At 39.2% G+C, this 17,285-nt stretch overlaps 1 protein-coding gene across 6 annotated transcripts in view; it reads left to right on the forward strand.

The window, feature by feature from the left end:
* syt14a (synaptotagmin XIVa) overlaps positions 1-17,285 on the forward strand; it is a 56,496-nt gene that overhangs the window by 11,024 nt on the left and 28,187 nt on the right. For 4 of the 6 annotated variants that reach the window (XM_075448348.1, XM_075448342.1, XM_075448344.1 and 1 more), the window contains 2 exons: positions 9,001-9,153; positions 14,453-14,683. In XM_075448348.1, the coding sequence (XP_075304463.1) occupies positions 9,001-9,153; positions 14,453-14,683 (384 nt within the window). The remainder of the gene's footprint in view (positions 1-9,000; positions 9,154-14,452; positions 14,684-17,285) is intronic. The other 2 variants (XM_075448343.1, XM_075448347.1) reach the window with 1 other exon arrangement.

A 17,285-nucleotide genomic window follows, 5' to 3' on the forward strand; every position in this document is an offset into this window, starting at 1 on the left:
CTGACCCCTGCACTGCACCTCCCGCCCCACCTTTCCTCACCAGAATTCATCACCATTAACCTGTCCTGTTCAAACTCGTCTTTGTTCCGCTGTTTTTCACTCCATTTATGTGCTCACTTCTTGTTTTTATTGTTTTTCTGAAGATAAAGTCACAAAAACTGTAAAAAAAAAAAGAAAAAAAAAGTGAAACCGTGGGAAAATGTGTCTATAAGTATAATATAAATGACTAAATAATTATTAAGGCTCACTGAAAAAAGCAGTGTGGAGACTTTAGTGACATCTAGTGGTGAAGTTGCAGATTGCAACCACCCAAATCCTCCTGAATCACAGAAGAAACTACTTGGATAAATGGATTTAAGATATGAATAGCTACAAAAACACATAATAATAAAACATTATGTAGAAACATACCCTAAGACAACGTGCTCCGATAGCCACGCCCACTTTGGGGAAGGACAATTGCAGCCACAAAATGCAACCGAAACTGGAAACTCTAACAAAATTGGTTTAAAGTTGTTAACGTGACTTAGAAAACATGGCAGTTAGCACAGAGGTTATTATGAGGAATTACTAAACTAATGGGAGGCAACACCAGAGTTATTAGGAGGGATTTCAGAGTTTATTTGAGTGCTGAATTGGTATATTAACATTTATTCAGTATGTTGCATCTATGTCTATATTTCTTTATCACGTGACAGCAAATACAACCTTAAATCCCAAAAAGTTGGCGTGTTGTGTCAAATGTAAACGAACAAAAGGATGCAGTGATTTCCGAACCTCATACGTTGATATTTTATTTACACCCGAACATAGAAAACATTTTACTGTTTCAATAAGAAAATATCAGCTCGTCTTTGATGAATCTGATGGCAGCAACACGTCTCATAAATATTGGGACATATCCATGTTTCCCCACTGTGTAGCATCCCTTCTTCTTTTAAAAACATCTGGAAACATCTGGAACTGAGGACACCAAGGCTGTGTTCGAAACCGCATACTACTCCTACTACTCATACTAACTTTTTGAGTTAGTATGCAACTAGATTCTCCGAAATGTTGGGTATGCATCATGAGGTTACTACTCATACTCAAACTACCCAAGATGCAACGTAACGTGACGTCGCCGATCGTCATTTCCTGTCAAAACGGCAGTTTCAAGCTAGCTACAACGAGGGTAGGTTCACTTCCTGTTTTCAAAACAAAAGCACCAATTGTATGGTAATGGCTTTCCCTATGATAAAAGGCAACGGGTATTTTATTTTGTGAAAATAACCGGAAGTGCGTTACTCACTGCGGCTAGCTTTAGTAGCGCCGAATTCGTGGGAACAAAATTGTAAACAGCTGGTATTTTGTCAGATTTTCAACACGTTGGGGATCTAAACGACTACTTTCTCACCTGAAAATGTTTCAAATCAGCTTCAGGCCGGCTGATTTCGGCTCGGGCAGGAGAGAAATGCATTGTGGGTAAACACTCTGCATACTGTCTGATCGAGGAGTATGCAGAATGTAGTATGCGGTTTCGAACACAGCCCAAGTGTTGTCCCATTCCTGTCTGATGGAGGATTCTAGTCAGTCGGAAGGTTGGTGGTTCAACTCCCAGCGTCCCTGCGCCACATGTTGACTCATCCTTTGGCAAGACATTGAACCCCAGCCATCCATCGACGTATGAATGTGTAGAAAGAAAGCACAGTGTAGCCTGGACACTAACATGTGTGAGTGAATGGGTGAATGTGGCATAAAGTGTAAAAATGCTTTGGGTGGTCAGCTACACTAACCTCTGCCCATCTTCATTCATCAGAGACTCTTCCTCTCTAAGGTGCTCTTTTTATTCCCAAACATGTTGTTAATGAACCCAGTTAGCTGCATCATGATCCTCCAGCTGTTTATTATTAGTAACGCCTACTTTTCCAGCCTTTTGTTGCTCCCGTTCCAACTTTTCTGAGACGTGTTGCTGCCGTCAGATTTAAGATGAGCTGATATTTTTCATTCAACGGTAAAATGTCTCCCTTATCTCACAACATTTGTGTTTTTTAAGTTCTATCGAGAATATAAAAAAAAAGGGAGATTAGATTTGCAAATCATTACTTTCTATTTTTATTTACAGTTTACAAAATGTCCCAATACTTTTGGAGTTGTGATTGTAACATAAGTTCGTATCGGAGTCCTTGAACCAAACCCATCTTCTTCACATTCGGCCTCGATTTAAAAACAAAAACAAAAAACGGACATATAAATACCTCCCTGTCCTAACATCCATTAAAATCTCATTTTAACCTTTACTTTGCAACCAGATCTATTCCTGAGACGGCAGTCTCTACCCGTGGGGGAGTTTTTGTCTCCATAGTGACACCAGGACACTCCATCATGCATAATAAATAGGAACACACACATTTATTCTCAAGGTGAGAACAATAATATCCATGCTGTCGTGGCCGGTTTGAACAGTAGATGTACATCGATTCCCTAATATTAGCTGGAATTATTGAATTATTCTGAGCAGTTTCAGTAAAAACTGTCCATTCATGTCTTAATTTTGTGCTAAATGTGCTCAAACACTCGGATATAAAGACCTGTTGTGTGGCTCGGTCTATCGACGTGATGCTACTCCAGCTCCAGATGTTTGTAAAAAAACAAGCTTTTAACATATCAAGCTGATTAGAATAAAAAATGCACAAGTGGATCCAGAGGGTTCTTATCACAGCTGAGTGGTTGTGTCGGTGTGAGTCTGCTTTTTAGTTTGAGTTACATATTTGGGGGGGTTTTTGGTCATTTTCGGAGATTTATCTCAGAGTTGTGAGGTGTGTGTTTGCATGTGTGAGCAGATCTGTGGACACACATGAAGTATTGTGCTTCCGAGCATCGTCTGAGCGCGAGTGGGAGTGTGCATGGGAGTGCTGAGAGTGCTCATGGGCTGCCTGTGGAGTGTGTGGGTGTTTTTGTGATTTTTGAGGTGCTTTTGTGCTGTTTGACATTGAACATAGCAACCGTTTCTATGCAGGCGGAGCTAAAAATGGACTCGGGGTCGCCTTGAAATGGACAGACAAACTTAAACGTTTGTCACCGCTGAAACAGGATCAGATGTCCTTCTCTCACACGGTGTCCCCTTAAATCTCGTGTGGGGGGGATCTCTAAGTGCCCCCCTTGGCATTGTGGGAGATGTAGTTCTTCAAATGTGTTTGGCACTGAATGACGAGAGCTGAGAAGGAAACTGAAATCAAGCTGATACACTCGGTTCAAGCTTCATTGAAGCCCAGTTTAAAGGCTGTTTGACGGTCTTAGCTGAGGCGGCAGCTGTGTGGATGCTAAATGTCGTTAAAGGCCAATAAAGAGGGGAACATTTAATTTAACAGTAGAACTGTAGGGCTGGTTCGATTTGGCCTCAAAATAAAATCTCGATTTTTTTTTTTTTATTATTATTATTATTATTATTATTTATTATTATTATTATTATTTTTTATTATTATTATTTTTATTTATTTATTATTATTATTATTATTATTATTATTATTATTATTATTATTATTATTATTATTCATTTATTTATTTATTTTTCTAACTAATGGACTTTTTTTCGATTTAAACCTTAATTTTTTTCTGTTTTTCTCTAAACAAACCAGACCAAGGCAAAATTTAAATACATATTTTCTTTATTGACACAATTGAGAATTACCAAGTAGTCTAGGCCTACAAATCAGTTCAAGAATAACAAAACAAAAAATTGAAAAAAAACACACCACTTGGCTGTCATTAATGTGCAAAAATTTCAAACTGAAAAAAAAAATCTGTTGTAGGCCATCCCTGAAAAAACTTGTAAAATGAAATATAATAAATGATAATAACTTTCTTGGAAGTCGTCTACAGGTTTTTCGCGAGGAAGACCAGCCTGTCTGCTGCCTCTGGCTTGAGGCACGCTCTTTGGCATGTTACAATGTAACCCCCCCGTACTGAAAACCCTCTCCGAAGGGGCACTTGTGGCAGGAATGGAGAGTTATTTCTTGGCCAGATTACTCAGTCTTGGGAAGTTAGCTTCATGTAGCTAAAAGCAGCTTCACAGGAGATTTAAGAGGTCTGAGTTAGAGCTCAAACTCCATGTAAAAAGCTTCAAAAACACACAAAAGAATCTTAAAATAAATTCTGTATTTAATCGGGACAAACAGGGATGATAATTAATCTCTTTCAGGTCAGAGTTGGGACTCTGGGAGACCAGGAACAAGCAATCAGTCACAGTAACCCAGCCTTTAGGTGATTAACCTGTAACAACTGTCTCTAAGTCATTACTGGAAAAGATGGATTTCAGTTTAGCAACGTTCCTCAGTTGGAAAAAAAGTTAGTAGATTTATCGGTTTGTCAAATTTGTGATCAGAATCGAACATGAAGGTTTGAGAACTGGATGACAGAGGCTCTAAGAGGCTTAAAGGCACCTCAGACTCTCTGTTAGTTCACTAAAAACAGCCACTAAGCTGATATCTGGATGGAAACGCATTCACACCGACTGACTTTGTTATCATTTCAGTTGATAGGTAGACTGAATAAACCATTTATGCATCAGTTTATGGAAATTTCAGCTCTAACTTTGTTATATATTCACATATTAAAGTTTTTAGCTTTAATTATAAGACGTTACAAAAGCCTCTCCCCAGTTTCCTTTGATCTTTTTGACCCGAAATGAAAGTTAAAGTTGAGTAAATCTCAGATATTTCTGTTTCAGAACCTCTGCTGCAAACAGTAGCTTAAAAGAAACTAGTTCACTGCTGCTTTTCCTCATTTTTGTCCTTCTTGTGTAACAAAGTCTGTCATTGTTTGATCTTCCGGTGAGTCATTCCGTCCCACACACATTATCTAAAGGTTATTCTCAGTATTTTAATGGCATACGGCTGATTTGGTGAAATAAGTCTACCAGGAAAATGAGGGATAACATAATGTTAGACGCCACACAGCACCCACACTGTGTTTCTGCTCTGCTTCTGCATCGCTTCCTGTGGCTTTTATGTGGAAAAATGAACTTTTTAAGGGACTAAATGATAAAAAATGAAGCCTGAATCCAGAGTTTTTGTTGAGATTCATATCTAATATTATAGTTTTAAATAAAAGTCCAAAAAAAAGTAGCCAAACTGACTGATTTCTTAGATTTGATTTGATTTTCTCTGCTTGTGCAGTTTGTGAGATGAAACGGAGCAGAATCCCTCCTGCTCCATCTGTGCTGTGAATAATTCAGTCTGCAGTGAGAAGCTGGTGCGAACTGACAGGAATTTCCCTGAGATATAAAACCTGCTGCTCCCACTTCGCCATGTGACCAAACATTAAGGACACCTAGGTTGTAATCAATGCTCATTACAGCCCGAGAGAACAGGAACGTTACTCTAAAATCCGACAGTTCTTATGACGCTTGCTGTATTTTCAGGGTAAAAACGAGCAGCAGGTGATGTTTCAGTGTGAACGTAGAAGTTTGGCTTTTAATGTGCTCCTTCTGGGTCAAAAAGCACAACTTTTGTACACTTTTTAAGATTTTATCTGTTTGTTTTTGTTAACGTCAGATTTCTCAGGGATTATGCACCAGTTAAACTTCCCTTAAATGTTATGGAAGTCATTCTTAGAGTGACTCTGCACCCCTTTAACCATCATTCCTGATTTAAAACACAACTTAATTTCTGAAAAGGGACGTTTTTGTCCCCTTTTAAAACAACTTAAAAACATCATATATCAATATTTTTTTCCACTTTTTTTTTTCATAGATATTTTATTCCACTTCAGTTCTGATCATAAACACCAAGTTTTCAATTATTTTCAAAAATTTAACCCTTTAATTACTGGTTTATATGATGTAAACGCCAATTTCTGTAAAAAAAACCCAAAAAAAACCAACATAACACAAAAACTGCTATATTTTCAATATATAGAATGCAAAGTGGAATTGTTGTGCAGGGATAATTATGGTCTGGGATATGTCAATGATCAGCAACAACATTGATTTTTAGGGATTTTTAATTTTTTTGCTCTGTCTGATTTAAAAAAAAAAAAAAAAAAAACTCCTTAATTTCTGAAAAGGGACATTTTTGTCCCCTTTTAAAACGACCTAAAAACATCATATATTAATATTTCTTTTAACTTTTTTTTCATTTTTTCTTTATGATCAATAAGATGCCACTGAGCATGCAGAGAGGGACCCAAGTTTGCTTTTCTTAGTCACAAATTTTGACTGTGCACTTTCCATCCATCATGTGACTGTGAACTTTTTCAACACTGGGGAAACGTGGTTAATTTTGTTCTTTTAAACCCCCCCGAGGTGGCATCTGCAATCTTAATGAACCCCAGTTAAGGAGAAGGAAGAAGAGATTTAGCCAGATTCTCTGTGATTAACAATCGTACGTTTTGAGCATGTCATACTCACTTAATACTTAATCATTTTTATCTAATCAATTAACTGGAAACATGTGCAACCAGGAAGAACTAAAGAGTAACAGGAAACTGACTTTCAAAATAAAACAGGAAACTAAACAAAGCCTTGAACTGAACCAAAAACCAGAATAAAACCAGACAGATACTGGTGAGTCTTGGAAACTAAAACAGAATAAACTAAAAACTAGGGCTGGGCAACGATTAAAATGTTTAATCTAATTAATCACATGATTTCCCTGATTAATCGCGATTAATCGCATTTGTACGCAGAATCCAAAAATGAATCCAAAAGTAGTGTATAGCTTTTAGCATTTAGCTTTATTTTAAATGTGCTGCCATATGAATGAAAGTGCCATAACATTTGTAGTGCAAACACACTTTTAACATCAGCATCTTTCTGTAGTTTTTATGTAGAAGCCTCGCTCCACTGTCTGTTTCCTTGAATGACTTGCTGCTATCAGTTGTGTGTTTTGCCTTTAAGTGATATTTTAGACTGGAACTACTACGCTGAGAAGACAATTCAACTTGGCAGTGTTTACAGATGACTTTGGTTCTGTCGACTCCGCCGTCTGGAAGAACTTTAAAATGAAAATGGCCGAGTAAAAGTTCCGTACCCTTCTCCATGTTTGGTGGATCCGCCGATTACTTTCTTTTCCTGTTCCGCAGCAGACAGCAACAGGCTTTTACAAAATAAAAGCCTGTGAGCGACAGACTTTTACAAAATAAAAGCCTGTGAGCGACAGACTTTTACAAAATAAAAGCCTGTGAGCGACAGACTTTTACAATAATAAAATAAATAATAAAACAGGGGTGGTTTGTGACGTAGTGGGCTGAGCAGGCGCCCCATGTACAGAGGCTATAGTCCTCGCTGCAGCTGGCCGCGGTTCGAGTCCCGCTTCGGACGGCCCTGTACTGCATGTTGTTCCCCCTCTCTCTGCCCCCTGCTTACTGTCTCTCTGAACTTTTATATCTATTAAAGGCACAAAAGTCCCCCACCAATTTTTTTTAAGTTTAAAATAAAAAATTAACAAGTTAACTCGCCCAGCCCTACTTAAAATACTTTTTATCCAAGTTTCTGTCCGACTGCTTTTTGCCTCGGAGCCCTTCGCTGTGTCCATGTAGTACGAGATGATCCCGGGTTGTTAGTTGTATGTGCCATGGACAGTTATCCGTCACATTTTTATCCATTTGTCAGTTAATTTGCAGATTTATTGTGAATTGTGTGATATCATCAGCCTCATAGCAGCAAATCACTGTTCCTGACTGAAATGTCAAAGTAATTTCAGCAGCTGGAAACAGTCGGAAACAGCCAGGCTTAATGGCGTTTAGGGACGATTCCTGATAACCTTTCAAAGGTCTGTGGAGTGAAAATGTTCAGTTTAGGTGGTTTTAGATTCATTCTTATTGATGCAAAAGACAGCAAAGAAACAGCCTCCCCTCTGGTTACTCCTGATGATAGCTCGGCATCTTCACGCAGACACTGGAAGGTCATACATGTGCTTTCACGCGTGAACAGGGTTCATTCTGGTTGTAGAAATCCTGCCCATATCAGATCACTGATGTTCAACATGCAGCCCAGACCATGCCTGCTGATATGTGGCAGGCAGTGTTGCGTTTAATGAGATCCGACTCGCCTGTGTGTCTGGAATCTGAAGTGATGCTGCACCTGAACCCGTTGCCATAGCAACCAACAGGTTGCGCCTCCACTGAGACGCACTGTTTGTCTGCGGGTCCTTTAGATTAACTTGCCCGTGTCCCTATCGTCTGTCCTTGAGCTGTTGTTTGAAAGAGGTGGAAGAAATTCTCAGTTTAACGGATGGAAAAATAATACAAAGAGCAACATTCTGACTTGGAAAAATTAAATATATATTCTTTAGTTTCATAACGCGCTTTTAAATGACGTAAGTGAGTGGCAGGAAGTGAGATTTTAGTCGATAAATACACATTTTAGCTTGTTTTACTAACTTTAATACAAAATATTAAAAGAATAGTTTGAAAAGGTAAAGGACGGTGTTCATTCACCCTCTTTCTGACAGTTGGATGAGAAGTTTGATACTGTTGACTGTATGTCTGTGTGCTAACTTAGCTTAGCTAGAAAAGAGCTAGCTAGCACTGGTGCTGTCTGAAAGTAATCCGTCAAAAGGTGCCCACAGGGTGCTTTAAAGCTCACAGTTGGACACTTATTATCCTTTTTCTTAATTGTATACAGTAAACAAAGAGTTAAACTTGCACGTTGTGGTTATATCATAAGTTTTGCAGGGAGTTAGCATTGCTAACAATTTTTTTTAACAGACTTGGTGCGCAAAAGCCTAAAAAAAACATCAAAACATGACTTAATGTCATCTGCAGAGTCATCTTTCTGTCCAATTGAAATGTCCGCTGAGCTGGATTTAACTGGCCGTGAAAACGGAGCTTTGCATCTATTCTTTCCTTTCTAAGTGGGTTCTTTTGGTTAATGCTCGAACATCCCGCTTGCTGTTTTTGACCTTTGCACCCTATCCTGCCCACATAGCATTGTTCCCACTTTATTTATGCAATCATAGAAATTTAAAGAGTAAAGTGGGTTTTTTTTTTAAACAGCTTGTACATATTTCTGTGTCCCAGTTTCTCCAGAGGTGTTGGGCTTTCTGACCGCCATCGGGCTCTTCATCATCCTCATGACCTTCCTCTTCTGGTACCTCAACAACAAGTTGGCGCTTGAGAACCCAGGGAGCCTTCAGTGCCTTGATGACTTCAGGAAAAACACCGAGCTGCAAGGTGAGCCTGCGTTTAGACTTTTCTTGATCAAAAAGTGGTTTTGTGGAGCTCAGAACTAAGATCCGTGACCAGTTTTGATTATTGTGCTGAGAAAATGACCCAAATTCCAGAAACTTCATTGCTCACTTTTAAAGATGCACTGATCAATCGGCCGCCGATTTTAAATAAATAAGCAAATAAATAAATAAATTTAAAAAAGACGATTTTATATCCAATCGACCCCAATCCCTTTCCGGTTTTCGGTGCGTAGCAGCTAGGGTTGCAAAGGGGCGGAAAATTCCCGGTAAATTTCCATGGGAAGTTAAGCTTGGGAATTTTGGATATATTCCATATTGGATACTTTCCATGGTAATAATGGGAACTAATGGGAATTTAGGAGAACTAACTGGGATTAACGTCCCATTAAACATGCAAATCTTCATTCAAGCAATCCTCTGCATTTTTGCTCATTCAACAGACTCTTCCTGGGCCTCATCAACATCCAACAACATGTCCCCTTCCTCAACATCCAACTCTGAGTCTTCCTCTTCAGTGTCACTTTCCGGCCTTGTTGAGGATGGCTCTGTGTCAGGCTCAAAGAGCCTTAGGTTTGCGCCAATGCCAACCAGCTTTTCCACTCTCACATTTGTGAGCCTGTTGCCAACCTTTGTGTGGGTGTTGCCAAACAGTGACCAGTTCGAATATACTTTCCTCAACTATATTTAAGTTCCCGAGAAGAGCCAATCTTTAATTTTGAAAATTCCCAGTTTATTCCCATAAATTCCCATGGAAAGTTTCCTTCTTTGAAAATTCCGGGAATTTTGCAACCCTAGTAGCAGCTCAACGCGCCCAGAGCAAAACAGCTAAAAACTAGCAAGACTCAGGAAGAAAACACGTCACTGATTTGGACTTATTTCACTTCGTGCCAGGACGAATAGAACGAATAGAAATGCTTGCAAGTCAAAAGTTAGCCGCGGAGGATCAACGCCTAAAACGTTTGTAACAACGCCACTTGGAAAAGAAGCACCTAGGTTTGTTTAGCAAATATAAGGAGGACACTGCTAGGGATGGGAATTGATAAGATTTTTACGATTCCAATTCCATTTTCGATTCTGATTAACGATTCGGTTCTTTATCGGTTCCCTTATCGATTCTCATTTGGAGAAAAAGGACAACAAACCGGTCGATCAGCATCAACTTTGTTAAGTTTAGAAGTAACACGAGTCATGACCTTACAAACCCTTACAAACGTCTATCCTGGCCTGGGTAATTTAACTCTTCCTGCTCTGGTGAAAGGAGAAGCTGGAGGTAGAGGTGAACTGGGGGTAGTACCACCAGCCTCTGGCTCTGAGCCAGTCAGGCTCTGTCTCTCATGATTTCATCTAAATGTAATGCCTGAGAAGGCATTCATTTAACCTTAACCGTTACTAACAGCAGCTTTTACAATGAGGCAAATGGAGCTAACATGATAGGCAGTGTTTGTTAGTTAGTTACCGGCAGTGTTAGCCGAGGACATGCTAACGTTGCTAACGTTGCTGGGTTCAGATTCACCGACGTTAGTCCGGAGCAGATCGAAAACGCGACATTCATTCATAGTTATTGCATGTTGGTAGTATTTCCTCCCTTTGGTGAAATATTCACTTTGCAAGTTCCCCTGTTGTCGTCTTTTTTAGGGATGTGTAACCAAACTTTCGAGCGTTTGTACCGCTTGGGCGCCATGTTTACTGTTGACTGCACTGGACTCGCCACGCAACGTTGCGTGGTGACGTCATTCGCGCCCACTGGAATCGATAAGGGAATCGTTTGCTAAATCGCCAAACGATTTCAAGGAATTGAAACACTGGGAACCGGTTCTCGATTCCCATCCCTAGACACTGCCGCTAAGAGGAGGGATGCAGCAGAATAACCACAACAACCCTCCACCGTGGCTGCTGTGTTCCACATCAACACTGAAAAGTCCACCGCCACCACCAGGAAAATAATGGAGTTCATGGCACTGGAGCGTAGTACAGGATAAAGGCTTCGTACATCTGATGAAACACCTGAGTCCGCGGTACAAATGACCAAGTAGGCGGTACTTTTCTGACACAGCGCTGCCAGAGTTGTTTGAGAGCGTTCCAAGCCATAGACACAAACTGCTGGACGCCACTAAATACCCGGTCAGTTTCACAACGGACATTTGGACTTCCAACGTAAGCTTAATTTCACGTAAGCTGGGACGTTTTTGAATGTTTTTGTTTGAATGTAAGTTAGTTATTGACCTGTAAACTGGACTGAATGTTATGGTCAGTGTTGAAACTCTCACTCTATTTCTTATTTGTGATGTTTTATTCTTGAAAAGGGGGGGTGATGATAGCATATAGCCTACCAATAGTTGTGGTTTTAATTGCAGTTATATAAGCAAAATGTTGTACTTGTATTAAATTTGGGAAAGGGTACTCAAGCCAAACAAATATAGTGTCTATTATATGATTATGATTATTTCTTAGATAGAAAATCGGTATTGGAAAAACCGGTTTTGGCAGGTCAGACCTCCTTAAAAACCGGAAATCGGTATCGGCCAAGAATTTTGCAATCGGTGCATCTCTACTCACTTTTCAGTATCTGCACCCACTTATGTTGTTCAGCCACAGGACATGAGGCCTGACCTCTGTGCGGTGGCATTTTCCATCAGCGGTGGCCTTTCTTACCCCATGAGGGGACTGCAGTTGCTGACAGATGTAGCGCTGTTCGCGTGTTGCCCGTCCACAGGGCATCAGAAGGTTTAAAAGGTCGGGGGCGCCAGGGAGCCCTCGGAGGGCGTTGTCTGTGCCACCTGCTATAAATCATCAAAACAAAGTTTTGTTTGATCAAATGTTTATTTTTAATAGATTTTTAATAGATGCTAAAACTTTGATTCCTCATGATTTATTCTGTAATTTAACACCTTGTAAATCAGGTGTTTTTAGAGACATGACTGGAGTCATTTTAAAGCTCTGCTGCCCCCTGCTGGAGGAAACATGCAGCTGAAGATGTCTGTAAATATAAGGAAGCTCTGAGTGTTTACTGACACAACGAGCTGAAGCAAACCAATGAACACAAAGAGAAAATGTCTCGTGCATTATAGTTGAATAGTGTTCATCCATGATATATCTTTCTCAGCTTTATTGGGATCTTTGGTGCATGACAGAGCCCCTTGTGTTTCACTTTAATACTATTACAGATAAATACGGCCTCAAAAATGACCCAGAATACAGTAAATAATTTAGTTTTACACAGATTTTATCCATATTTATTAGTTCTTAATGGTTTTGCAGATTATTTCTATGAAATTCGCTCCCTGAAAAGCACTTCTCCACATGGAGATTTCTTTTTTTATAGTTTTTGTTGCGTAACGAGGCACCGCGTTTCATAATGTGTCTGATTGTGGACAGAACTCCATGGCAACATTATTTAAATGCTTAACCTTTAATGGACTCTTTATCTCACTTTTCTTTTCTTGTCTCCCTCTTTAGTGCTCGTTGTCCACATGTGACGGTGATTATTCTCGGGTTATAACCAGTTACACCTGCTTTCTTCACTCATCCACAGTAGAATCCTGTGTTTACCTGTTTATTAATTAAGTCATACATGGTGTTTTCATGGCTTTAAAACACAAACAATGAGTTGATAATCTCATACAACAATGTCATAAATGCCATTCTGAGATCAGGTTTTTATAGAAAACCCAACTGAAGCGCATCAATTTTACCAACTAGCTGAGAACTAAAGTCTTATTCAGTTCAATTCTGTTCAGTTTTGTACTGGGAACCTCAAGTAAACCTGCAGTCTGAGAGCAAAGAAAACATCCAACTGTGAGATCTTTAAGATATGATGGAGCTCGGTCATTAAGAGCTTTAAATGTGAGGAGAAGAATCTTAAATTCTATTCTGAATTTAACAGGGAACCAATGAAGAGAAGCTAAAACTGAGCCAAAATATGATCTAGTAAGAAAACAGTCCTAGAAACCTGTTTTATATGTGAGTCAGATGACAGATCCTGGTCAGAAATAGCTCCAAAGGTTCCTCACTGTAGGACTAGAAGCCAGAAAAATACCATCTAGAGTAACTATGTAAGTAGAAAATGGTCCAAAGGCAACAGCCTCTAGTTTTGTCTGAATTTAGAAGCAGAAAGTTCTGAGTCATCCAGATTTTCTTGACCCAGCTCCAGTTTTCAGGGTGTAAGACTCCCTCAGAGGTTAAATTTTTCGAGCAGCATTGTCACATTTAGCTGGGCTGTTGTGCTCCTTAAGGAGACTGAGAAGTGTCTTTTTCTCAGTATTTTTCCAGTTAATTTCTTCTTTTAGAGACTTCTTTTCCCTTCATGATAGATTAATGACCTTTAACAGCATTTAGATTGACATGTAGACGCAGATCTGCAATTTAAGCTGAAGAAATCTTACTAACATCCCAAATTTAATGCAGTGATTTTGCTCCAAGTTGGTGTTTTTTATAGGAATTAAATATGAAAAGTTTTTTTAAATCGTTGTTTGCAAAACAGAACAAATAAAACATTGAAATACTATCGATGCTTTATTATCAAGTAAAAGCTCCATTTATCCGTCTGTCTCACTAAAATCCATCAGAAGTAGCTGTGCTGTTAAAGTAATCTGTTAAATTCAGTGTAAATTGGTTAAACATCTGTAGTTTTATCTTTAATAGACACATTAGACTGTCAGAAATTCATTTAGAGGAGGGAGAATTACCCCAAAAAATGTTATTTTATCCGTAGCTGACATTAAATGATTCAAAAAGTAGATGATGAGTTATTAGAAGAAGCTTAAAGGAATGGAAAATCCGTATAAACTCCAAAGGTTCCTCACTGTAGGACTAGAAGCCAGAAAAATACCATCTAGAGTAACTATGTAAGTAGAAAATGGTCCAAAGGCAACAGCCTCTAGTTTTGTCTGAATTTAGAAGCAGAAAGTTCTGAGTCATCCAGATTTTCTTGACCCAGCTCCAGTTTTCAGGGTGTGAGACTCCCTCAGAGGTTAAAGCATCGCTGTGACCACATGAATCCTGCATGAAAACTGGATGATTCATGTAAATAATTCACTACAGACTGTGCACACATGCTGTTTGGATTTTACTGAATGAGCCACCAAACTCTCCTTTATGGATATTTGCTCTAAATACATTTTTCTGTGTCACGTCTACTATTTCGAGCAGCATTGTCACATTTAGCTCGGCTGTTGTGCTCCTTAAGCAGACTGAGAAGTGAAACTGTTTCATGTGAATTACAGCAGATGCTGCCGGTCCACCTGAGTCCACCCGGCGACTCACTTCTTGCGTTTATCCTCCAGCAGACAAGGCTTACGCCGACGCCGACCTGCAGGACTCGTCGTCAGACAGCGAGGACGAATTGATGGGTCAGTATCAGGAGGCGGTCAGCCGCTCCCAAGGCCTCCGGGGGGGGGCGAAGGCAGCCTCTAACGCCAAACACATGGGAGGTTTCAGCTGGGAGAGCCGGCAGAAGTACAGCCCTCTGACTGCCGACTACGACGGATACAGCAGCGAGGCCTCGGCGGATGATGGTGGGTTGTTCGACTGTGATTCCTCTGTGAGCGTTCGACTGTACAATGAGAAGTTGGGGTTATGTCACAGGTTCTTCTGCACCAGAGATACTCATTGCGCGGCTCCTCAAGCTTTAATTGGCAGCTCGCACTCGCATAGTAGCTTATAACAATATGGTAACAATAACAATACATTTTTTCAAATAACATCAAATCAAATCAAATCAAATTTATTTGTATAGCACATTTCATGTACAAACAGTTCTAAGTGCTTCACATAAAATAAAAGCATTGCAGCAGGGAGCGCAAGAAGCATTAAAAATACATAAAATAATAAAAAGAGAAACAAATAAAATAATTTAAATGACATATGTAGATATTATAACACGTGTTAGTCAGAATGGGTGAAGGGCTCAGTGCCCGAGTGGTAGGACCCGTATCAAGAAGCTTCTACACAAGCCTAAAACTCCTGTGCGCTTGATTCGCTCGGGGTCATTTCCCAGTCCACCACTAGTTTTACTTCACCAATTTCTGAAACACCCTATCTTACTTCCCCCCCTTTTTCTATTCCAACCCCAATATGCACAAACCACTTAAGATCTGTTTTCTGTCACAGCAAAAATCTCTTCAAATGGCGAACCACCCCCACAGTTTCATTAAAAATACCAAACTCTTGCCCTGTGTCCTTTATGATTTATCAGTCTGACCACCACCGTGGATTAGTTTACCGACCCTTCCCATGAGGATAACACTTTATTTTTCTAGTCTAACCACTAACATACAGCGAATACTGCACAGTATTAAGTATTTTTATTGTGAGTTCAGCTATTTCTACAATTTTGGCATTAAAACGTTCAGCTCTTTCAGCAGATTCCTGCTATGATTTTTGGTGTTTTTAACTTTTACACTTTTTAAGAAATTTAACTTTTATTCAACTTTTCCCGTCATTCAAATGAATGGGAACGGCTTTCAGCTCTTCCAAATCATCTTCCTCTTTCCAACCACTCCTGCATACTTTCAGCTATTTCTACAGTTTTGGCATTAAAACGTTCAGCTCTTTCAGCAGATTCCTGCTATCATTTTTTGTGTTTTTAACTTTTTTTTTTTTTGACATTAAAGTTTTTATTTAATTATTCATACACACCTAAACAAAACATTCAAACTAGAAAACAGACACTGACACCAACATCAACAGACAGTATATCCAGCTTATAGCCCTGTACACAAAGACCTCCTGCACATAGACTCTTCTTTTGTTTTTTTTTACATTTTACATTTTGCATTGATCAGCACCATATCTACAAATTTCCATTTTCCATACCTACAAAAAAATACGTTCCCAGGCCCTCCTAACGTGTTCCTCTTCATTGTTAACTCTAGCCAACATGCGTTCATATGATGCAACTTCTGACATCATGTGTTTTTAACTTTTAACTTTTAACACTTTTTAAGAAATTTAACTTTTATTCAAATTTTCCCGTCATTCAAATGAATGGAAACTGCTTTCAGCTAGTCACCATTCAAACTTTAAATGGGTCACAAGACATTCAGCTATTACCAATTGTTTCAGCTTTTTCAAATCTTCAGCCAATTTTGAAATATGACAGTTTCTAAAACATGAACATTTTGCTCCTTCTTGATTTTTATGAATGAGCACACATTTGAGTGCGTGCTGATAAGTTTAAAATTTTTCAGTTTTTTCAAACAAATTCCTCTAACTTTCATACAGTTTAACTTAGAGAAACAAATTATACCTTAAAATGTAGGAAACATTGTCCTCTTTCAGCCAATGTAACTACTAAAGAGCTCACATTTACAGAATTTCAGTTATGAGCCTTGAACCGAGATCAACCTCTCAAATTCTCTGACTAACTCCAATGTTAAGTATGGTAGTACACAAAAATCACAAAATTCCTTCAACCAATACCTCAGCAACAGTTTTTACTGCTAAAATTGAACTATTTTCAGCTTTTTTAGCATGGTCAGCTATCCCCATTCAGCCCATAAGCATTCTCACTGCTGTTTTACAGGAACAGCTCTTTCTAGTTAATTTTGCGTTTTTGTAGTATTAAGTATTTTTATTAAGTATTTTTATTAAGTATTAATTAAGGCTTAATGGTGTTTCTTAAAGGGGGAACTGTTCAACCTGGCAACGCAGCCCGCTTAAACCACCGTCACACCTGACCGCAGAACATGCTAGCTCCTTTAGCCAGCGCGAGATGCAGGCGCAATGGATCGGTTTTTAATTAAAAAAGGGCAAAAACCAGCACAGAAACCATGCTCATCCTGAATGTCTCACTATGATTACAACAACAAACTACAAATACAACATGAATAAAGTCGAGGACATGTACGCCAGCTTCCGCTCATCCCAGTATTACGGTAAATGTGGTCTGTGTTCGAATCCGCATACTTCTCCTACTACTCATACTAACTTTCTGAGTTAGTAAGCGAGAAGTTCCCGGATGCATACTAGATTCTCTGAAATGTTGGGTATGCATCATGAGGTTACTACTCATACTCAAACTACCCAAGATGCAACGTAACGTAACGTCGCCGATCGTCATTTCCTGTCAAAACGGCAGTTTCAAGCTAGCTACAACGAGGGCAGGTTCACTTCCTG

Source organism: Odontesthes bonariensis, chromosome 17, assembly GCF_027942865.1.
Source record: "Odontesthes bonariensis isolate fOdoBon6 chromosome 17, fOdoBon6.hap1, whole genome shotgun sequence".
Taxonomy (NCBI): Eukaryota; Metazoa; Chordata; class Actinopteri; order Atheriniformes; family Atherinopsidae; genus Odontesthes; species Odontesthes bonariensis.